Source organism: Sylvia atricapilla, chromosome 27 (assembly GCF_009819655.1).
Source record: "Sylvia atricapilla isolate bSylAtr1 chromosome 27, bSylAtr1.pri, whole genome shotgun sequence".
Taxonomy (NCBI): domain Eukaryota; kingdom Metazoa; phylum Chordata; class Aves; order Passeriformes; family Sylviidae; genus Sylvia; species Sylvia atricapilla.
Window position 1 is genome coordinate 2,747,684 of NC_089166.1, and position 23,471 is coordinate 2,771,154.

The 23,471-nt window shown below is 52.4% G+C and overlaps 1 long non-coding RNA gene and 2 gene segments (V, D, J or C); all 3 read right to left on the reverse strand.

The window, feature by feature from the left end:
- Positions 1–673: 673 nt before the first annotated feature.
- On the reverse strand, positions 674–1,776 carry LOC136372333 (Ig heavy chain V region 3-like). The segment is given in 2 exon segments: positions 674–1,299; positions 1,716–1,776. Coding segments are annotated over 2 exon segments (396 nt in total).
- A 12,677-nt stretch (positions 1,777–14,453) lies between these two features.
- LOC136372095 (immunoglobulin lambda variable 3-22-like) lies at positions 14,454–15,579 on the reverse strand. The segment is given in 2 exon segments: positions 14,454–15,019; positions 15,528–15,579. Coding segments are annotated over 2 exon segments (618 nt in total).
- A 575-nt stretch (positions 15,580–16,154) lies between these two features.
- LOC136372338 (uncharacterized) lies at positions 16,155–17,682 on the reverse strand. Its single transcript, XR_010745475.1, has 2 exons — positions 17,536–17,682; positions 16,155–16,685 (listed from the first exon to the last, which is right to left on the reverse strand). It is a non-coding gene; the product is annotated as an uncharacterized lncRNA (long non-coding RNA).
- Between the last annotated feature and the right edge of the window lie 5,789 nt (positions 17,683–23,471).

Here is a 23,471-nt window from a genome sequence, read left to right on the forward strand (position 1 = left end):
AAAGATGAACCCCAGCAAATTCCTTAATGAAACAGTAGTAGTAGGGGCTGCTACACAACGGGGTTCTGCTGCCACCCAGAGGGACTTCGGCAGGCTGCAGAAATGGAACCTGAGGCAGTTCAAAAAGCTGTAGTCATTTTCAGTGGGATTTTTTTTTTCACAGTAGTGCTGGTGACACAGGCAGGGGGATGCTTTAACTGTTTCTCAGTAATGCTCAAAGAACATCAAGGCCTTCTCTGATTTGCATATTGCCCCAACAGTGAGCAGGCTTGGGATGGACAAGAAGCTGAGAGGAGAAACAGCCAGGACAGGCGATGCCAAATTGGCAAAGGATTATTCCACACAGTAGTGCATCCTTTTCAGAAATAAGACCCAGAGAAAGATAGAGGAAAGTGGCTTTTTGGAACTATGGCATATGGAGCCATATGGCATATGGCATATGGCATATGGCAGTGCAGCCTCGCAGTGTGAGGGTAACCAAGCATTGGTGCAGGTTTTCCAGGCACCTTGTGGAGTCTCCATGCTTGGACAAACTCACAAACTGTTTGGTTGTGACCTGAGGGAGATGAAGCCTGTGGAGAAGCCAGACCAGAGCAGGTTAATTCTGAAGGAGCCATATGAGAAGTTTAGGAACTGACCCTACACCCCTTTCCCATTGTCCCTTTGGACAGAAGGGTAGAGAAATCAGAAATGCAGTATTGGAGGCAAACCGGGGGTGAAGTGAGGCTTCAGCAGGGCCAAGGTATTTTAATGCTTTTTGATGTTGTTGTCACTCACAATTCTACTCTGTTTTAAACTGTCAATTAACTAGAATCCTGGCAGTGTGCAGTTCAGGCCACAAACACCTGCCTTTGATTTGACTTCTTGTGAACAGAGCTGAGACACATCAACTCCTGGCCCCTGGTGACTCTAAACTTCCTTACATCTAACACACCCCGTGCCAGGCCGCAGCAGGTTTGTGTTAAAGCTCAGCCAGGTTTCCTGTCCCCGTGTGAATAGTGCAGAAGTAGCGGGCAAAGTCGCTGGGGTGCAGAGCCCTCAGAAACAGAGATGACTGAGACTGGTCACTGTCCCGTGAGGCTGTAGCCCGACCCTCCACTGCTGCTCCGTATTTCTTTACATTGCCCGAGAAGTTGATGAGAGACACCCACTCAAGGCTTCCTCCGGGAGCCTGACGGTACCACCGAAATGTGTATCCCTCGAAGGTGTTGTTGGACAAGAGGCAGGAGAGGGTGACGGAGTCCCCGGCCGCTCGCAGCCCTCCGCCGGTCTCCTGCAGCCTCAGCTGTGCCCGGAGCCCTGCGGAGGGAGAGCAGCAATCGGGCAGGGAACGAGCACGGACCGAGGCCTTGTCCCGGTGTCCCGGTGTCCCGGCCCGGCGCAGGGAGAGCACAGGCACCGTGCGCAGTGCACCCAGAGCCGGAGGCTATTCCTCTGCCGGCCCGGTGCCCCTGGTCCAGACACAGCCACATCCGCACCTCGCTTCTCCGGGGAAAGGAGCCGTGCCCGGGGCTATGCCCTGCGAGCCCGCCCGGGGCTGAGCTTCAGACATTGCGGCCGAAGCCGCGGGCAGAGCCTGCCCCTGTCCCTTCCTCTGTCCCAGTTCTGCTGCTGCAAACACCGAAGCCGCTTTCCCTGCGCCTTCCCTTCACCCTGCCTCTCGCTGTCCCTCCTTCCCCGGGCCGGGCTCGCTGCCCTCCCCGCCCGGCTCTCACCTGCGGGCCACAAGGCCAAGGCCAAGGCCAGCAGCCACGGCCGCAGCCCGGCCGCCATCGTGCCCGGCCCCGGCTCCGCGGCAGCCGCACAGGAGCCGAGCGGAGCCGCGCTCGGGCCGCTCCCGCCCGGCCCCGCCTCGCCGGGGCAGCGCCGGCGCCTCTGCCCGCCCCGACACACCCGCCCCGGGCCCCGGCGCCGCCGCCCCGCCGGGCAGCACAAGGGCGGGTTTGCTTGTGGGTGTAGTGTGGAAACGACTCCCTCTACTCCTCCTCCGTTGTCCGACATTGCTTCCCTTCACAGCTCAGATCTCCCCACTGCATCCTCACAAGCCCGGGATCATTCTGCGCTGTTCTTGCCGGTTTTTTCTGCTGGGTTGTACAACTGTCCTGTGGACGACTGGTGACATCGGGGCTGTGTCCGCTGTGACTTCCACCTACGGGAAACAGCAGAGGGGCAGTGGGACATGGTGGTAGGGAGATGGTGGGGCTGCACAGACCTGCTTGAGCTCTCAGGAACAAAGCCTTCTTGTCATCCTTCCCAGAGAGGGAAATAACCCCAGAAATATGAGTCCGCATGATGAGAACTGCTGTGAATTCACAACCCCCAACTTTCCCCACATTTTCCTGCTTATATCTTTGTTGTCCCTGCATTACTCTCCTTCACCCCACACTATGCTACAGACAGAGTCCTGTTACTCCTTTGGCATTCATCTGACTTGTGAACCTAAAAGCTGAGAGTTGATAAAGATAAACCAGTCAAATTTCCAGGGCACCCTCAGTGTCTTTTCTGGTTGTTCTAGCCAGGACACAAGAAGGTGTCCTTCAGGTCCCAGCAGTACAGTGATGCCCAGTGTACCGCAGTTAAGGTTTCCTGGTGGGAAAACTTTTGTGAGCAACAGGATCAATGCAGCTCCAGGACTTCTCCTCATAGAATAGGCTGAGCTGAGTTCTACTTCGGCTCTACTTGGAATGCCCGAACCATCTTGCCTTTAAGTTTCCAACTCTACCAAACCGAGAGCCCAACCCAGGGGAAATTCTCATCGTGATCATCATTTTCATCTTTGTCTTCAATAAGTTTTCATTATCTGATCATATCATGGCACTGTATTAAATGTACAGAACCTCTTGCCTTATGGACTACAGTGCTGTGGTTGCTTAGGTTTTTCAGTTTTCCTAGTTTTACTAGGCTTTCCTTAGCTTTTCTCTTTGTAAGTATTTTCCAAAGTAGCAGACATCATGCTGGCTGGGGTGTGGGAGGATCTCATCTCATTTGCAACATAGAGAAGATGACTCTGCCCCGGCATCTGAAGGCATTAAGGTAAAAGCTGCTTTTGTCTTCTTTGGCTGCTCTGTGAAGAGGAGCAAGATGAGGGTCTTATGCCAAGGGCTAGGGCTGGCCAGGAACAAAGCAGAGACATGGATCCCCTGGCTCTGCCCACAGCCTGGTCAAAGCTTTGGACAGGATGTCCCAGCAGCTCTGGACTCTGCAGTGTCAGCTCCCTGGAAGCGCAGGTAAGGATTGACCCTGCAATTGGATGTTATGTCCAGATGTGTTGATTGTTTCTTGAGGCATGTGTGTTTCTGTATGAGGAAGTAAGAAAAGTCATGTTTCAGCTTATCTGCAAAGAGTCTTATGGTCATGCCTGTCTAAGCCACTGCTCTGAATACCTCTGCATAGATGGGGACTGAGGAAAATAGGGAGGAGTTGGGATGGGAGAAGTCGGAAAGGCCAGTGTAAGAAGGAGAGGATCATTTCAGGTATGAAAGCACAGCTGAGACTGGAGGATGTAGCGCCTCACCCCTCCTGTGCTGTTGGTGACAGATTTTGTACGAACGGAAACTTGGCTTAGCTTAAGGTGGTGCTTCAGAACGCAGTAATAAATCGCAGTGTCCTGAAGAGAGACTTCTGCTATTTCTAAGGGGGCTGTTTTATTTTTGTAGACCCTCACAGAGAATCGGTCCCTGTAGAACTTGTCATTCTTTGCAGTTTCATGTGCTTGCATGAGAAATTTCAAAGTTTCTCCTGGGAACTTGCGGTACCAGAAGAAGTTCAAATCAGTGACACTCTCCTTTGTGGTGGACTGGCAGGGAAGAACCACTTGCTGTCCAACTCTGACTAGCACATCAGAGAAGTGCTTCAGAGGATCACCTCCAACAAGACCTGCAACACAGGCATAAGTGTGTCTGCAGAGGAGTTTGCTTCCATCTCTCACTTGCTCTGTGTTTAAGATTGCCCCAATTTTTGCTGTTTTTCCAAAGAAATGAAAAGTCCAGATTGCTACATCCATCCCTCTTCTACATTTCTCCCTGACCTCATCCTCTTGTTGATGAGCACCTCCAAATAACTTACTAAAAACCATGAGAGACAAGAAGGACATAAATACACCCACCTGACTGGATTAGCAGGACACACGCTGGCACAGCCGTGGTGAACATAATTTTTTCCAGCTCAAGAATCCTTTTCCTTCGCAAGACTCTCAGCATACAGCAGAACACTCTTGGTAGCACAATGAAAATGCACCACCCTGCAGAGAGAGTGCAGTGCATGTGTGACAACAGTCACGCCTCTGCTGTGTGTGGAGGGCTGGAATGAGGCTCCTACACCTTTTGCCTTTGCTTGTCTCCACAGCCAAGAGTGGACTGTCTCAGTGGTTTCTTGTACTTTTCATTAGGCTCCCTTTTCTGTTCATAACATTTACTCTGCAAGCTAACATCTCTGCATCGCTGCAGAGTGTGTCTGCTTTTGTGTGCTCCTTGATGATGGTCGGGCTTCTGAAAGCACAACAGCTCCTCAGCTCCTCAGGGCATCGTCAGAGCATTCAGGGCTCTGGGAAACACAGGTGTCATGTTCTTTTCAAAGAGTTTTGGGTTTCTTTTAGTTTAGCCTCTGATAGTTTGGAAGCAGCTGTTCAGTGTTTCTCCACACATGACAACTCAGCAGGTGAGGGAGGAAGTTGATTGGTGGGGAAAAGGTATTTTAATGGGTAAACCCATAAATTTCTGAAATAAGGTGATGGAGTCCTGGTTCCAATGGGTTGGCTTAGTGCTGGCTGGGGGAGAGCAAACTGAGGGCATGGTAATTAGGAGAAATCTGCCACCCCATCCACAGTGCAGTTCTATGCCTGTGCAAGGCATAAGTGCAGGACTTAGAGCTTTCCAGCCACTGTTTGCACAGTGAAAAGGAAAGGGACTGAGATGGGGACAGAGACAGGAGGCAAAGCCCTGGTGTGTGGATCTGGTGAGCAGAGAAATGCCAAAGAGCACCTCCTGAGCAGCACTTCTCGCCCTCTTCAGCCTCCTGGCAAATCCTGAGCTTTTGCTCTTTCTCATTTTGGTGCATACTTAGACTACAATAGAGAGAGAGATCTTCAATGCTGGGCATCTGATTATTCTGCAATGTACTTTTCATCAGCTGAGGCTGCAAGTTGAGGGTGGCCCTGTAAATCAAAGAGCTTCAGCTGAAATCTGCCCAGGTGGTGAACATCCCCTGGCCAAAGCAGCCACAGTTCTTCAAGGACCCAGCAATGCCCAGAAGGTACCTGGGCTCACTGGTCCCTGATGACCCACAGGACTGCTGATTTCAGTGCAAGGTGCAGATGTTTGTGACAGACTGCCCAGCCAATGTGAGCACTTTAAAAGCTACTGTGGGAAGGAGCTGGTTTGGTACCATGCCTGTGGGAGGGCAGTAAGGTACTCATGTTTCCCCCTTTGGACATAAGGGCAGTGTCCTGTACCTGGGGAGGAACAACCCCATGCACCAGTATGTGCTGGGAACTGCCAAGTTCTTAAGCAGATTTGCAGGAAACAGCCTGGGGGGTTCTGCTGGATACCACACTGACAATGAGCCAGTAATGCTCCCTTGCCTCAAAGGAGGAACTCATAAAGCAAACCCTATCCTCTTGTACTCTCTAGCACTTGGAACAACAGCCATGTCTTGTGCTGGTGAGGGATGGAGACAAGACTTCCAGCTACGGGGATGCACTCCAAATACTCTCACTCACACTGAACTAAGAATCTGAACTGTCATGAAGACATCCTTGAGGGGGCCTGAAGTCATCAGGAAAATGGAGGTTTGCAGGTGCAGGATAGAGATGGCTGAAGATACAGAAGGTTGCATTTCAGTGCCCTTGCTGTGGGCAGATCTCTGCCAGGTTTGATCTGTTGCTGTTCAGCTGCACTGAATCTCCTTCTGGTCCTGGCTGCTTTGTGGAGCTTGTGGGCAGAGCAGCAGAGGGAATTCCCACTGTGAGCAGCATGTTCCCTTGTGAGGTGGGACACACAAACACTCACGTGCTCATGTGACTCAACGTCACTCATGCAGAAATCTGCACCCAAAACCACTTGCAGAGAAGTCCAGGCAAGAGATCACATGCAGAAGCATGGCAAACCGTGCACCCAGCTGGGGACACCATGGGGGTGGTCCCATCAGGGATGCTGGAGCATTTTGGAGAAGGGCAAGGCCTCAGATGGGCTAATGATGTTGTTTGAAGAATGCACAGAGGGGATGTGAATTGGGAGCTTTGAAGAAAACGTATTCAAGGAGTCAGTGATCGTGGGCAATACATGTCTGCTCTGTTTGGCCTTGCACTGAAAATTTGGGAAGCCTCTACAGTGCCCTGTGCCAGTCTGTGTGTGGATGCCATGGCAGAAATCACCTTACAGTGTGTGAGAAGAAAAATGTATGTTTGTCTGTTTGTTTGTGGGTTTTGGTTACACAAAATATAAGGCACCAGGGTGTGGGAGGGAAGCAGAAGCTCCTTCTGGTTGGAGTCTGTGAGAGTGTCTTTGGAAAATCCACCAGGGTGTGTATAAAGCTGTATGAACACAGGATTCCTAGCATCTGAAAGAATGCTAAGTTTAATCCCTATCTATACCCCTGTTTATATTCTGTGTTACTAATACAGCCCCTTTATAATGACATTTGCTACCAGACCTTTGTTTCTGAGATCAGGGAGGGTCCCTGCACCCCTTCTTCACCCATGACACCTCCCTGATAACAGAATAGGAGCAGACAAAACAAGCCAGTGGAATTTTCCTGATACAATGTTAGGTGGGATATGGTCAAACCCAGAAACTGGCCACTTCTTGCCAACAGGGCCATAAAGACCCCAAAGGGTGGCTCAGATTTACATAATTTGCCTTTTCTGGACTTGTCCAGCAGATGATCTGAGTCCTCTGCTCACACTGATGTGTTTTGATACAGAAATGCATGGGCCTCTCCTCCTATTACATTAAAACCAAGTCTTCATACAAAAAGTCAAATCCTAGTCCATGGTGTCAGCTGGAATGTTTTGCATTCGAGATGAATTTGTCAGAAAATGATCACCTCCACAAGGTGTCCCTCTGTCAGCCTGGGACAGCAAAGGTCCGTGATAAAAGCCAGCCCAGCTCTTCACTCATTCCCTTCTCTTGCCTCTTGAACTCTCTTGTTCTCTTTGGGAGTCGGAAACCCTTTCTCCTTCTCTGCTTTCTCTAAAAGGAAATATCAACTCAATGGACCTCTCAACTGATTCCAGCTGTCTTCTACGATGGCTCTTGGGGCTGTTTGTCATGGAAGAGAGAAGTGGGGAGAAGGTTTGAAGTGCAGGGAGGCTGGGACTGTGATCAGTTGTCATCTGGACTCGGAGCGTGGGCCGTGGCTACATAGGAGCTGATGGCTCTTTTTAGGCCCTGGCAGGATGAGGCCAACGACCCCTCATATATCTCTGCAGAGCCTCCACCTCCTGGCCCTGCATGTTATTTGACTACTCCTGATCTAGTGATGGGCTGCTCCTCATGTATCCCTGTGCTTTTTTTCCTTCCTGCCCCCTCTCCACGTGCCCCTCATGCCCCAAGCCATGTCCTGCATAGAGAAGTGCCATCCCTGCCAGCCCTGTGGCCCCACCCCGCTGGCCAACAGCTGCAATGAGCCCTGTCTCAGGCAGTGCCAGGACTCCACCGTGGCCATCCAGCCGTCGCCCATGGTGGTGACCCTGCCCGGCCCCATCCTCAGCTCCTACCCACAGAACACCGCCGTGGGATCCTCCACCTCTGCTGCTGTTGGCAGCATCCTCAGCTCTCAGGGAGTGCCCATCAGCTCTGGGGGCTTTGGCCTCTTCTGCATTACCAACTGCTACAGTGGCAGCAGATGTCATCCCTGCTAAAGCCACTGGTGCAGCCCTCACAAGGACCCCTAAGAAGCCAGAAGCTGATGCTGGACTGAGGACAGAGCTCCTGGCCATGGAATTCAGAGGTGCTGAGCCCTTCTGAAGGAGGGCAGCTGGGAGTCTCTGAAACCACGGGCAGTGTTTGGTTTCCCTGTCTAACTCTCTCCCACCTCTCTCTTGTCTTCTGTACTTTTGTGCTGGAGTAATGGTAAGCCAGAGCTACCAAGCTCAGACAGGAACAGGAAACAGGAGTAATCCTTCATTCTCCTCCTAGGAAGCCTCTGACCACGGGCTTTGAACAACTCTGACAGCTACTGGAGCTGCACAGTTCCTTGGGGACCTGCTGGAACCCACAGCCTGTTGCCAGGGGCACACTCACACCTCAGACTTCTAACCCTTTAGGGCGACTTGGTGTCCTGGGTTGTAGTTTAGGGTGTATTCTATCACCATCTTCAGTTAATGGCCCATCAATGCCTTTTGCATGACTCAGAGATAACTCCCTCCAGGAGTTATCTCTCTCTTTAATGGGCCATTAAGGCTCTCTTCCATGACTCATCATCCCATTGTGAGATGCTCCGCCCATGGGGAAGAGCCAAGCATTCTCACCTGGATATAAGCTGGGATTTGGGACAGTAGAAGCAGCCCTCTCCCACTGGATTCCCAGAGGACCGGAGCTACCAGACCTTTCTACAAGATTTCTGTTTCAAGAAGACCACCTCGTCTGGACTGTTTCCATCACCCTGATCAGGTTGTATTCTGACTCTGTCACTGGTTTTTCTTTTTGTATTTATTTTATTTTATTCTATTTTATTTTTTCCTTTTCTTCTCATTAAATTTTATTTCTGACTTAGAGCCTCTTACTTGGTTTGTTTTTAAACCACAACATATTTTTGGCGCCCAACGTGGGGCAGAGGCAATAAGAAAAGTCAGAAATTACAATTTTATTGAAGACACCTGTCTGTTATGATGCCCAACATGCTTACATGTGTCTTATACCTATCTCTCTATATTTTTCCAAACTTGGGGCACTATCTGCCAGCCTTAATACTCCTGCGTAGACCAGGATATGGTACTAAAATTGCTTTACTGGTCTATTATGTCCATTGCTTGATAAAATCTGAGGCAATGAACATTATTCAGAATATATACCCAGTTTTGTATTCTTGTTCTAGTCTAGGATGCTACGTCTGGAGCCTCAACAATCTCACCCAGCCCCTGTGGGGAGGAGTAAAGAATGATTTTTTCCAGCTTTTCAGGAAGGACACAGCAGTTTTTGAAAATATTGAGTACCCTCTGGATGCCAAGGACAGCATAATGTTCTTGTTAGTCTTGCTTGGTTTTCTCTGTACAGCCTGCACCATGCTTAGAATCAAAACACTGCATGGTGTGTTGGAGCATGTTCTTAAAGAAGTAGAAGAGGTAAAAGAAGCAAAGCAATAACATCGACGACTACACAGACTCTCACAGAGGAAAAAGGAACCAAAAGTGCTGTCAGCATCTCCACACAAACCGTCACTGAACTGGAACAGCCTAAACCAGTAGCAGTTGCCACCACTCAGAAGAAGAAATCAAGGAGCAAATCAGTCCGCATAGCGACTGACGAGGATGGAGCAGGACCTTCGCACTCAGCTGAAGAGACAGAGACAGAGATCATCACCCGCTCTCTATCTCTGGGTGAGCTGCGTGACCTGCGAAGGGAATTCACCCGTCAGACCAACGAGTCCATCCTCACCTGGCTGCTCCGCATCTGGGATGCTGCAGCCAATGACACCATTCTGGATGGAACTGAGGCCAGGCAACTGGGATCACTGTCCCGCGATGTGGTCATTGACCAGGGAATTGGAAAAACCCAAGAAACTCTCAGCCTCTGGCAGCAACTGCTAACAAGTGTGAAAGACAGATACCTTTGTAAAGAAGACCTCCTAGTGCACCAAGGAAAATGGAACACAATAGAACAAGGTATCCGATGCCTAAGGGAATTGGCTGTGCTGGAGATCATTTTTGCAGAAGATGAGAGATTTCCTAAGAGCCCAGATGATGTCCAGTGCACATCACGGATGTGGTTGAGATTTGCACGGCTTGGACCAGAAATGTACTCACGTTACCTGGCAACACTGCAATGGAAAGAAGGTGAGGACAAGGTGGGTGTCCTGGCTAATAAACTAAGGATTTACGAGGACACTGTCACCGCCCCAGTTCGTGCCCATGTCTCATCTGTGGAAACAAGACTGGCTGAGCAAGTCAGGAACTTAATTGAAGAAGGCCATCAGAAACTGAAAAAAGAACTTAAGGAAGAAATTTACGATATTTCACCAGAGCCAACGAGAGTCTCTGCGATTAGGAGCAGGCGTCCCCCAGCCAGGGAGAGAGGATACACACCCCGAGGTAACCTTTGGTCTTTTCTTCGGGAGCATGGAGAAGATATGAAGAAGTGGGATGGAAAACCTACCTCCTCCTTAGCAGCCCGGGTACGTGAACTGAAAAGAGAAATGCCTACAACAAAAAGCTCATCTAGAATCAGTGTTGCTCCGGTCTCTCGTGCACAGAACTCCAGACGTTACAGGAATGATGATATGACTGATCCTCTTGAAGGAACCTCAGCAACTCATTTACAGGAAGAGAACAACGTATGCGATGACCAGGAATAGGGGGGCCCTGCCTCTAGCCAGGAAGAGGAAAGGGACAATCGGATCTACTGGACTGTGTGGATCCGATGGCCTGGCACATCTGACCCACAAAGATATACGGCATTGGTTGACACTGGGGCCCAATGTACCATGATGCCATCAAGGTATGTAGGAACAGAATCCATTTCTATTACAGGAGTAACAGGAGGGTCCCAGGAACTGACTGTATTAGAGGCCGAAGTGAGTTTAACTGGGAAGGAGTGGCAGAAACACCCTATCGCAACTGGCCCAGAGGCCCCATGCATCCTCGGCATAGACTATCTCAGGAATGGATATTTCAAAGATCCAAAAGGATATCGTTGGGCTTTTGGGATAGCCGCAGTGATGAAAGAAGGCATCAGACAATTGAATACCTTGCCTGGTCTCTCAGATGACCCCTCTGCTGTGGGACTGCTGAAAGTAGAAGAACAAGAAGTACCAATTGCCAGAGCAACAGTACACCGTCGGCAATACCGCACAGACAGAGACTCTGTGATCCCCATACATGAGATGATCCGCAAACTGGAAAGCCAAGGGGTGGTCAGTAAGGCCCGTTCACCTTTCAACAGCCCGATTTGGCCGGTGCGTAAGTCCAGTGGAGAATGGAGACTGACGGTGGATTACCGTGGTCTGAATGAAGTCACGCCACCACTGAGCGCTGCTGTGCCAGACATGTTAGAGCTTCAGTACGAGCTGGAGTCCAAAGCAGCAAAGTGGTATGCAACCATTGATATCGCCAACGCCTTCTTCTCCATTCCTTTGGCAGCGGAGTGCAGACCTCAGTTTGCCTTCACCTGGAGGGGCGTGCAGTACACCTGGAACCGACTGCCCCAGGGGTGGAAACACAGCCCCACCATCTGCCATGGACTGATCCAGGCTGCACTGGAAAAGGGTGAGGCTCCAGAGCATCTGCAGTACATTGACGACATCATCATATGGGGGAATACACCAGAGGAGGTCTTCAAGAAAGGAGAAGAAATTATCCAAATTCTGCTGAAAGCTGGTTTTGCCATTAAAAGAAGCAAGGTTAAGGGACCAGCTCAAGAAATCCAGTTCTTGGGGGTCAAATGGCAGGATGGTCGTCGCCAAATCCCCACAGAGATAATCAACAAGATCACAGCCATGTCCGCACCTACCAACAAAAAGGAAACACAAGCTTTCCTAGGTGCCATAGGCTTTTGGAGGATGCACATTCCTGAGTACAGTCAGATCGTGAGCCCTCTCTACTTGGTGACCCGCAAGAAGAATGATTTCCACTGGGGGCCTGAACAGCAACAAGCTTTTGTTCAGATCAAGCAAGAGATTGCTCATGCAGTAGCCCTGGGCCCCGTCAGGACGGGACCAGATGTGAGGAATGTGCTTTACTCCGCAGCTGGAAACAATGGTTTGTCTTGGAGCCTTTGGCAGAAGGTGCCTGGGGAGACTCGAGGCCGACCATTGGGATTCTGGAGCAGAAGTTACAGAGGCTCCGAGGCCAACTACACTCCCACAGAGAAGGAGATCTTGGCCGCCTATGAAGGAGTTCAAGCCGCCTCAGAAGTGATTGGCACTGAAACACAGCTGCTTTTGGCACCCCGACTGCCAGTGCTGGGGTGGATGTTTAAGGGAAAGGTTCCTTCCACACATCATGCCACCGATACCACATGGAGCAAATGGATTGCCCTCATTACACAGCGCGCCCGCATTGGAAACCCAAATCGCCCTGGGATTCTGGAAGTTATAACGAACTGGCCGGAAGGTGAAACTTTTGGATTATCGTCTGAAGAAGAAGAAGAAGAGAAGCAAGTAACACGCGCTGAGGAAGCCCCACCATATAATGAGCTACCGGAGACTGAAAGACGATATGCTCTGTTCACTGATGGCTCCTGCCGAATTGTAGGAGCTAACCGGAAATGGAAAGCTGCAGCATGGAGCCCCACACGACAAGTTGCACAAGGTACCGAGGGACAAGGTGGATCGAGTCAAGTTGCAGAGCTTAAAGCTGTCCAGCTGGCTTTGGAAATTGCTGAATGAGAAAAGTGGCCGAGGCTTTATCTCTACACTGACTCATGGATGGTAGCTAATGCTCTGTGGGGATGGCTGAATCGCTGGAAAAAGGCCAATTGGCAGCGCAGAGGAAAACCCATCTGGGCCGCTGACATTTGGCAAGACATCGCCGCCCGAGTAGAGAGGCTGACCGTGAAGGTTCGACATGTAGATGCGCATATACCCAAAAGCCGGGCTAATGAGGAGCATCGCAACAACGAGCAGGTAGACAAAGCTGCCAAGGTGAAAGTATCACAAGTGGATCTAGATTGGCAGCACAAGGGAGAATTATTCCTAGCTCGTTGGGCCCATGATGCCTCTGGTCATCAGGGAAGAGATGCAACATATCGATGGGCCCGTGACCGAGGGGTGGACCTTACTATGGACAGCATCTCACAGGTCATCCACAGCTGTGAAACCTGCGCTGCAATCAAACAGGCCAAGCGAATGAAGCCTCTGTGGTATGGTGGACGATGGCTGAAGTACAGGTACGGGGAAGCCTGGCAAATTGACTATATCACCCTTCCCCAAACACGCCAAGGAAAGCGGTACGTGCTGACCATGGTGGAAGTCACCACTGGATGGCTGGAAACCCACCCTGTGCCTCATGCCACTGCCCGGAACACCATCCTGAGCCTTGAAAAACAAATCCTGTGGAGACATGGCACCCCTGAGAGAATTGAGTCGGACAATGGGACCCATTTCAAGAACAACCTTATAAACACCTGGGCTAGAGAACATGGTATTGAATGGATATACCACATTCCTTATCATGCACCAGCTGCCGGGAAAGTTGAACGGTGCAATGGACTATTAAAGACTGCCCTGAAGGCACTTGGTGGGGGAACCTTCAAGAATTGGGAACTAAACTTAGCCAAAGCCACATGGATAGTTAACACCCGAGGGTCTGTCAATCGAGGTGGTCCTGCCCAGTCTGAACCCTTACACACAGTGGATGGAGACAAAGTACCTGTGGTACACATGAAGGGCATTTTAGGAAAGAGTGTTTGGATTAATCCCACTTCAGGCAAAGGCAGACCCGTCCATGGGATTGTCTTTGCTCAAGGACCTGGCTACACTTGGTGGGTAATGCAGAAAGATGGAGAAACCCGTTGTGTACCACAGGGAGACTTAATTTTAAGTGAGAGCAGTGTGTAAGGTTTCATTCTGTATGTATATATGCATTCATCTGTAAGAATGTATTGATTTAGGCATGTTGTAGATGGTAATAGAATAAGGGGTGGATTGTCCTGGGTTGTAGTTTAGGGTGTATTCTATCACCATGTTCAGTTAATGGCCCATCAATGCCTTTTGCATGACTCAGAGATAACTCCCTCCGGGCGTTATCTCTCTCTTTAATGGGCCATTAAGGCTCTCTTCCATGACTCATCATCCCATTGTGAGATGCTCCGCCCATGGGGAAGAGCCAAGCATTCTCACCTGGATATAAGCTGGGATTTGGGACAGTAGAAGCAGCCCTCTCCCACTGGATTCCCAGAGGACCGGAGCTACCAGACCTTTCTACAAGATTTCTGTTTCAAGAAGACCACCTCGTCTGGACTGTTTCCATCACCCTGATCAGGTTGTATTCTGACTCTGTCACTGGTTTTTCTTTTTGTATTTATTTTATTTTATTCTATTTTATTTTCCTTTTCTTCTCATTAAATTTTATTTCTGACTTAGAGCCTCTTACTTGGTTTGTTTTTAAACCACAACACTTGGATACGTAATGCTCAACCACTCATCAAAAAGGAACCTTGGAGCCTTTGAGGCTGGGTGTCAGCGGGTCTAGGTTTTACCCTGTCTCCTGGGGTAAACTCCAAGGATTCTGAGTTCTGTAAAAGGATTTTGTGGTGTCAACCCTGAGCCGTTGTCAGAAGTGCTTGAAGATGCCAAGACGCCTACATTGCCTTCTTTGTGGTTGGAGAGCTTGAACTTCTGTCGGTGCTGGTGCCGGTATTGGGGAGGGCGTCAGTGCCTGGTGCCAGTGCCGGTGTCGGTTCCGGTGCCGGTGTCGGAGGCGCCCCGCCAGCCCGGTTCGAGCGGGGCTCGGCGGCCCCGGCGGGCGGAGCGGCAGCGCCCCCTGCTGGCCGCGGCCGGCGCTGTGCCCCCGGCCCCGCCCGGCCCCGCCCGCGGCGGTTCGTGCCCGGCCGCAGCCCCGGCTCCTCTGCCCGTGGGCACAGCGCGCAGTAATACACGGCCGCGTCCCCGCGCCCCGGCCGCCTCAGCCACAGCGAGCTCCAGCGCCCGTCTGGCGCCACCGACAGGAGTCCTGCAATGGCCGGCAGCTTCTCGAATTCTTTGAGAGTGCTCACGAGGAGTTCGGGTTCTCGGCCCGGGAGCCGACGGTACCATTGGATGAAATCGGTGCCCTTGATTTTGGGATGTGAGCACTTGATGCTGATACTAGTGCCCTCCGTGGTCTCCAGTGCCGGCTCCTGGTGTACCTGGGCGCTGGCCACAGCCACTTCCACGGAGAAAAGAAGAATGTTCAGGGCAAAATTTCACTTTCATTTAACAGAAAATACGATGCAGGGAGAGAAGGGAGAGGCAGACCGATCAGAGTGAACTGACATATGTTTTAAGAATCGGCTATGGTGACATTATTTCCCTGAGAGTTTTTGGTTGAAGAGAAGAACCAGTACGGAATGTTTTGAAGGCAAATCAGAAGGAAATGACAAAACCAGACTGACTGAGAGGGAAGGATAGATGGACAGATGCACGCATGCACGGATGGATGGGTACATAGATGCATGGATGCAAGGATGCAAGGATGCAAGGATAAAGACGTGATATAAAAGGAAAATTGGGAAGCAGGGACTTCACTGAGGAAAGAAAGTATGAAGACAGAGGAAAGGACAGAGGTTAAATTGGAGCAGAAAAGGAGCAGGAGGTTAGGAGAGGAATCTTGGGCTGGGGCAGGTCTCACACAGCCCGCTGACCCGGACGCCCCCGCGGCCGACAGCGCAACGCACCGAGCAGCAGCGCGGCCAGCGCCGCCAGCCCCGCGGCCCGAGCCCGCCGCATCCCGCCGCTCCGCCGGCCGAGCATCGCTGTCCCCCTCAGCCCCGGCTCTCTGCTGCGCCCGGGCCGCCTCCTCTCCGCCGCCGCCAGCTCCGCCCCGGCCGGCCTCAGCCCCCGCCTCTCCCAGCACCGGCACAACGAGCGACACGACAATTGTGGCACCGCCAGGGACGAGAGACAGCCGTGTCCCATCGCACACACCAGCGACACCGCATCGGAAACAGACCCACCCTGCACACACCTGGAGCGGGCAGGTGCCGTCCCCACTCAGCTGCACTCCGGCTCCTGCTGAGCCTGGGAAGCTGCTGCTCTGTGCTGCTCAGGGCCAGAGCAGTGCTCGCTGTCCCCGGCAGAGTCAGGAAATTCCCTCCCGAGGAGGGACACACACGGACAGACACAGGCTCGTGCACAGCGGTGTGGAGCCGTGCACAAATCTGTGCTGCCCGTGTGTCCGTGCAAACGGGGCTGCTCCAAGAGCTCCCAAGGCAGGAACACAGAAGCAGCCCTGGGCTCTGCTGAGGACATGTGGGGCCAAAAGCAGCAGGGCTCGAGTGTAGTAGGACAAGGTCCCAGAAAAGCACAGCAGATATTTTTCTTTATTTACAGAGTGCACAATGCAGAAAAGAGTCAAAATCGTTCAGAATACTTTCCCAACAGAAATGTCAGGATGGACCTAGTCACAAGCATCAGAACATTTTACATATGATGCAAATCCTGGTGAGCACAGGGCTGAGCCAAGCGTCCCTTCCCCAACCTCGGCCTCGCACTGACACCTCCCCTCCCTCCCCTGGGTTCTTGCACAGCCCAGGAAGCTCCCTGCACCAGGGTGTCTTGCACAGCACAGAGGTACAAGGCACTGTCAGAGACCTCCACTTGCTGCACCTTCAGGACACTGGATTTCCCCGTGGTGTTCAGGTGAGTGGTGATACGGCCGCTGTGATTGGAGCCAGTCACTGCGTGATGGGAGAGCAGCTCTGGGGCTTGGCCTTTCCTCAGCTGGTACCAGAGTAATCCCCGAAAATCACTGGTCTGGTATTTGCAGGTGGTGTGGAAGGTGTGTCCCTGCTTCACCATGACTGGTCCATCTTCCTGGTTCTGTCCCGTGGTGCCTGGAAGAAAGTGAAGGTGAGCAGCTCCACAGGGAAAGAGTATGGGAAGCAAAATGAAGTGCATGCAAAATTCTGATGGAGAAAGCTTCCTGCCTTGTAGCAGAGTCCTGGAAGGTTTTGGGCATGAGGTTGAAGCTCTTTGAATCAGCCAATGGAGAGCTGGGCTCTGTTACTGCTCCTACTCCCAGAGCTTAAAATTACCATGGAACAGCCTGTCATTCCTGAATTTTGTGTGCTGCAACCAGCACCCGTTGGGATGCCCGAGGAGCCCATCGAGGCATAGGCGAAAGGTTCATCCTGCTTCCAAATCCCTGTCACCCCTGAGGGCTCCTCCATCCCTCAGTACACACAATGCTGAGTTTGGAAAGAGGGAGCCCTGGTTGTGTTGCCAGCCCAGAGAACACTGGAAGCCGTGGCAGAGCTGTGTCAGCCTGGAGGCGGAATGGGACACCCTGCTAATGTCAATAAAATGAGAATTCTGAGATGGCTTGGTCAGGTTTAACAGGCTGACAAAATTTGCATTAAAACAGGAGTTATGGCACTGCAGAGACAGCTGAAATCTCCTGAGGTGACAGCAGCAGGATGAGAAGATAGAGGCAGAGGGAGATGGCTTAAAGGCGAGAGAAAAGACAGAGAAGGGCTCTGAGGTTTCTCTTCTCTGCCTTCCCTTTTCCTTTACAATTTGAATAGCTTCTTGAGGAAACACTTGCAAAACCACAAGGAGAAGCAGATTTTTCTCAACCTTTTCCCGCTAATCACTGATATTTACTCACACGTTCCTGATAAGGCTGTTGAGGATTTCCTGGGGGAAAAGAAGAAGAAGGGTGTATTGGGGAAAGCCAGCACTTACCAAGGAGCTGGCCCAAGAAGACGGGGAGGATGAGATGGGCGAGGTGCATGCCGAGACCGAGCTGCGTGTTTGCTGAGTGAGGCAGAGTCAGCAAGCCCGGCCCAGCGCCGAGAGAACAGAGCTGCCGGAAACCACTGTCGGGGGCAGCAAAGGAAGCAGCAGCGGGAGCAGGCAGAGAAATGACCTGTCCTTGCAGTGCCTGAAATGCTCCTGGTGGGTCTGTGCCTCGTCCAGCAGCAGCCCCCGTGGCTCCCTCAGCCACGGGCATTGTGAGCATTCCGTGCCTCTGGGCCTCAGCCATGGCAAGGGGCTGTTCCCGCTCAGCTCACACTGGAGTCCTCACCTGCCCAGCTGCAATGGCCAGCTCTGCTGCACACCCAGCGCTGGGCATCAGGCACGTCAAGGGCTTCTCCCTTGATGAGGCTATACAGCTCTGTGGGGTCATTGCAATTTCATCTGTGAACTGGAGACTCCTCTGCCCCTGTTGCTTTTCCCCTGTCCCACTTCCTCTCCCTGGGATGAACGCCTCTCTCCCAGGTCCCTCACTCCTACAGCCTTCTCCATGTCAATTCCAGAGTTGTCCCGTCCTGGTCATTTTGGTGTCGTCTAAAACTGGTTTGTCACAAAAACTTTCTAGAATTTGGTAAAGAACTTTGCAGGTAATGATAACAGTTGTAAGAGGAACATTCTCATGCAGGTGTTGCACTGCTCCATGGTTTAGTTGGAGGTTTCTGCAGAAGTGAAGGGTCTTGTGGCTGTCACAGGTTTTCAAGTTGAATGCTTATCCTTCTGTGGGAACCTCCAAAGACTGATCTTTCTTAGGCTTCAGGGCAGAGAAAAGATGGTAAGACATGTACAGGGAGATGAGGATTGATGAGATGGAAACCTGCAACCATCCTTGCTGATCCCAGAGACACATGACTGGCAGTCTCTCCTTTCCTGGGGCTTCCATCTCCTCTCTCATTATCTCTTTATGCGTTGTCACTGACAAAGTCCAGCCTGAGCCAGTTCTCAGCCACAGGCGCTCTTTCCTTTTGGCCCATCTCTTAGAGGCTGGAGAGCTCTAACCTTCCTCTTTCATTCTCTTATCCGCTTCTGACACATTGGTCTTCTTTATTGTTCACTTTCCCTTTTCCTTGTGTTTTTACCTTGGAAAGGACAAGAGACATGTTTGTGCCTTAAAGAGCCAGACACTCTGGGTTTCACATGCCCTGACTGTTGCCTCTACTCTGCCTGCTCAAGTGAGTGAGTTCCTGAACACATTGAAATGCTCCTGAAATGGGGAAATGGAAATAGGGTCTCTATAGTCAATGGCTGGAGGGAAATCGAATGTGGAGCTCAGTGTTTCAAGTGTCTCCCTCTATCACCTGCAGTATTGCTGAATCCTGGCATCTGCTTTTCAGGGTGCCTGAAGGTTCCTACCATGAAGGGAAAGGGACCAACTAGTTTCAGGTGCAATGGGGGTAGAACAGAGAGCTCAGCTGAAAGGCCCTCTACTTCGAGAGATATTTTCTTTTCCCTCCGGGATGTTCTACTGCTTCAGGAGGATGCTGAATGCACATCCCATGGTAATTGTGGACACCTGAGGATGAGTAGAAAACGTAGAGAGCCGAATTCCAGCCTCGGGTGGTATTCAAAGGACACCTGCCTTACACATCCATCTGAGAATGGTGCTTCTTATGCACCTTCCAGAATGGAACAGAGACAGTTGTGCAGAGACAGAGTTGGAGATTCCTTTGTCACCTCAGCAAGCCTGACTGCAAATCCCTCTCATGCCATGACATCCTGAGGTGACAGCACTCCACGAATCAGCCCCTGTGTCCCCGACAGTGCAGCTGCTCTGTCAGCTCCCAGCGCAGGTGCTCCCAAGGAGCAGCTCTTTGCTCTGCAGAGCCGCTGAGAGCAGCAGCAGCAGCAGCAGCGTGTCCGGAGGGCAGAAGGCGATGGCAGAGGCGCCGGCCACAGCAGTTGGGGGTTGGGGTCCAGGACATTCCTCTGGACGCCCTGGAAGGTCACATACCTCGGTAGAGAGGACTGGGACCTGAACAAGAGGGTTTGAATCCTGGCAGGGGGAGTGTGGAGCCAGTCCAGGAGCGTTGCCTGGCACAGAGACCAGGAGGACACAGTCTTTGACTTCAGCCCATGGAAAAAACTTCCAACACTGAGAGAAGAATTACAAGTCACAAAGGTGTGATTATAGTTGTGTAGTTTATCACAGCGTGGAAAATTTTGTACTTTTGGGTTTTTAGAATATAGGTACGGGGGGAGAATATGGAGGATTTCGGGCAGTGCTCTGGGTTCTTCTTCTTCTTCTCCCCTTGTATCCATCTTATATTGTGATGATGGCACAAAGTAGTTTAAGGGGATTGGGTCAGAGTAGAGCTGACCCTGTGATTACAGGTGATAGGTATTGGCACATCACTGTAAATAATAGATACATAATTATCTGTATAAAGAGGACAGAGACCTCCCATCGAGGGGGAGTCGTCCTGTGTCTGAGCAGAAGAACAGACCTCGGCCGGGCACAGAGAACATTGTAAGATAAGAATCAATAAACAGCACGAGAAACCAAGAAAAAAACAAGACCTTGCATACTCCGTTTCATTCTCGCGTCTGGCTCAGGGCCGTCAAAGGCAAAAGACTCTCTCGAAGCACCACCTCGAATCTTGGGCGAGCAAAGAGACCCAAATCTGAGAATTGGTGTCCCTGAGTGGGCACCCAGTGGGCGCCCTGAGAGGGACACACAGACACTGGGTGGGCCCTGGATGGGCACTGAGAGAGGGGCACTGAGTGGGCACCAGTGGACACAGCAGGCGTCGGAGAGGGCAAAAGCCTGGAAACCACCTAAATCTCGGGTGCAGGAGAACCCAACGCCGAGACTTGGGCGTCCGGCAGAGGCCGGCGAGGGAGCGGGGCCGTGTCGGGCGGTGCGTGGCGAGCGTGTGAGCGCAGGAGGCGGGCGGGCAGGCGTGTGCGCGGGGCCGTGCGGGGCTGTGCGGTGTCGGTGCGGGCTCGGGGCAGAGGCAGGAGCTGCGGAGCCGCGCGGGGCCCGGCGGGCGGAGCGGCAGCGCCCCCTGCTGGCCGCGGCCGGCGCTGTGCCCCCGGCCCCGCCCGGCCCCGCCCGCGGCGGTTCGTGCCCGGCCGCAGCCCCGGCTCCTCTGCCCGTGGGCACAGCGCGCAGTAATACACGGCCGCGTCCCCGCGCCCCGGCCGCCCCAGCCACAGCCAGCTCGAGCGACGGTCTGCAGACACCGACAGCTGTCCTGCAATGGCCGGCAGCTCCTCGAATTCTTTGAGAGTGCTCACGAGGAGTTCGGGTTCTCGGCCCGGGAGCCGACGGTACCATTGGATGAAATCGGTGCCCTTGATTTTGGGATGTGAGCACTTGATGCTGATACTAGTGCCCTCCGTGGTCTCCAGTGCCGGCTCCTGGTGTACCTGGGCGCTGGCCACAGCCACTTCCACGGAGAAAAGAAGAATGTTCAGGGCAAAATTTCATTTTCATTTAACAGAAAATACGATGCAGGGAGAGAAGGGAGAGGCAGACAGATCAGAGTGAACTGAGATATGTTTTAAGAATCGACTATGGTGACATTATTTCCCTGAGAGTTTTTGGTTGAAGAGAAGAACCAGTGAGGAACGTTTTGAAGGCAAATCAGAAGGAAATGACAAAACCAGACTGACTGAGACGGAAGGATAGATGGACGGATGCACGCATGCACGGATGGATGGGTACATAGATGCAGGGATGCAAGGATGCAAGGATGCAAGGATGCAAGGATGCAAGGATGCATGGATAAAGACGTGGTATAAAAGGAAAATTGGGAAGCAGGGACTTCACTGAGGGAAGAAAGTACGAAGGCAGAGGAAAGGACAGAGGTTAAATTGGAGCAGAAAAGGAACAGGAGGTTAGGAGAGGAATCTTAAACTGGGGCAGGTCTCACACAGCCCGCTGACCCGGACGCCCCCGCGGCCGACAGCGCAACGCACCGAGCAGCAGCGCGGCCAGCGCCGCCAGCCCCGCGGCCCGAGCCCGCCGCATCCCGCCGCTCCGCCGGCCGAGCATCGCTGTCCCCCTCAGCCCCGGCTCTCTGCTGCGCCCGGGCCGCCTCCTCTCCGCCGCCGCCAGCTCCGCCCCGGCCGGCCTCAGCCCCCGCCTCTCCCAGCACCGGCACAACGAGCGACACGACAATTGTGGCACCGCCAGGGACGAGAGACAGCCGTGTCCCATCGCACACACCGGCGACACCGCATCGGAAACAGACCCACCCTGCACACACCTGGAGCGGGCAGGTGCCGTCCCCACTCAGCTGCACTCCGGCTCCTGCTGAGCCTGGGAAGCTGCTGCTCTGTGCTGCTCAGGGCCAGAGCAGTGCTCGCTGTCCCCGGCACAGTCAGGAAATTCCCTCCCGAGGAGGGACACACACGGACAGACACAGGCTCGTGCACACCGGTGTGGAGCCGTGCACAAATCTGTGCTGCCCGTGTGTCCGTGCAAACGGGGCTGCTAAAGGGCTCCCAAGGCAGGAACACAGAAGCAGCCCTGGGCTCTGCTGAGGACATGTGGGGCCAAAAGCAGCAGGGCTCGAGTGTCGAAGGATAAGGTCGCAGACAAGCACAGCAGATATTTTTCTTTATTTACAGAGTGCACAAGGCAGAAAAGAGTCAAAATTGTTCCGAATACTTTTCCAAGGGAAGTGTCAGGATGGATGTAATAACAAGCATCAGACCACTGTACATATGATGTAAATTCTGCTGAGCACTGGGCTGAGCCCAGCGTCCCTTCCCCAACCTCGGCCTTGCACTGACACCTCCCCTCCCTCCCCTGGGTTCTTGCACAGCCCAGGAAGCTCCCTGCACCAGGGTGTCTTGCACAGCACAGAGGTACAAGGCACTGTCAGAGACCTCCACTTGCTGCACCTTCAGGACACTGGATTTCCCCGTGGTGTTCAGGTGCGTGGTGATACGGCCGCTGTGCTTGGGGCCAGTCCCTCCTTGATAGGAGAGCAGCTGTGGGGCTTGGCCTTTCCTCAGCTGGTACCAGAGTAAGCTATTAAAATAAGTGGTCTGGTATTTGCAGGTGGTGTGGAATGTGTGTCCCTGCTCCACCGTGACTGGTCCATCTTCCTGGGTGACCAGGATCTGCCCCGTGGTGCCTGGAAGAAAGTGAAGGTGAGCAGCTTCACAGGGAAGGAGTATGGGAAGCAAAGCGAAGTGTATGGAAAACCCTGATTGAGAAAGCTTCCTGCCTTACAGAAGACTCCTCAAAGGTTTTGGGCAGTAGTTCAGAGCCCTTCGCTCTGCAGCACCCAGAGCAGAGCTTGCCTCTGTCTCTGCTCCCACTACTAATGCTTAAAAAACCATGGAACAGCCTGTCATGCCTGAATTTTGTGTGCTGGAACCAGCACACTCCAGCTGCCTGAGGAGCCCATCGAGGCACAGCAGAAAGGTTCATCCTGTTTCCCCATCCCTGTCACCTCTGAGGGCTCCTCCATCCCTGAGTACACACAGTGCTGGGTCTGGAAAGAGGGAGCCCTGGTTGTGTTGCCAGCCCAGAGAACACTGGAAGCCGTGACAGAACTGTGTCACCCTGGAGGCAGTATGGGACACCTCGTTAATGCCAGCGAAATGGGAATTGAAAAATGCCCCGGGCTACTTTGATGAAATCCAGGCATTTAAATTAGAAAGGGAGGAATGTGGGATGGCAGAGACAGCTGAGTCCTCCTGGGGTGACAGCAGCAGGATGAGAAGATAGAGGCAGAGGGAGATGCATTGAAGGTGAGAGAAAAGAGAAGAGGTCTAATATTTCTCTCCCTTCCCTTTTCCTTTACAAATCGAGCAGCTTCTTGAACAAACACTGGCGAAACCACACAGGGAAAGACAGTTTTCTCAGTCTCTTCCCAATATTCATTGATAATTTCTCACACCTTCCTGAT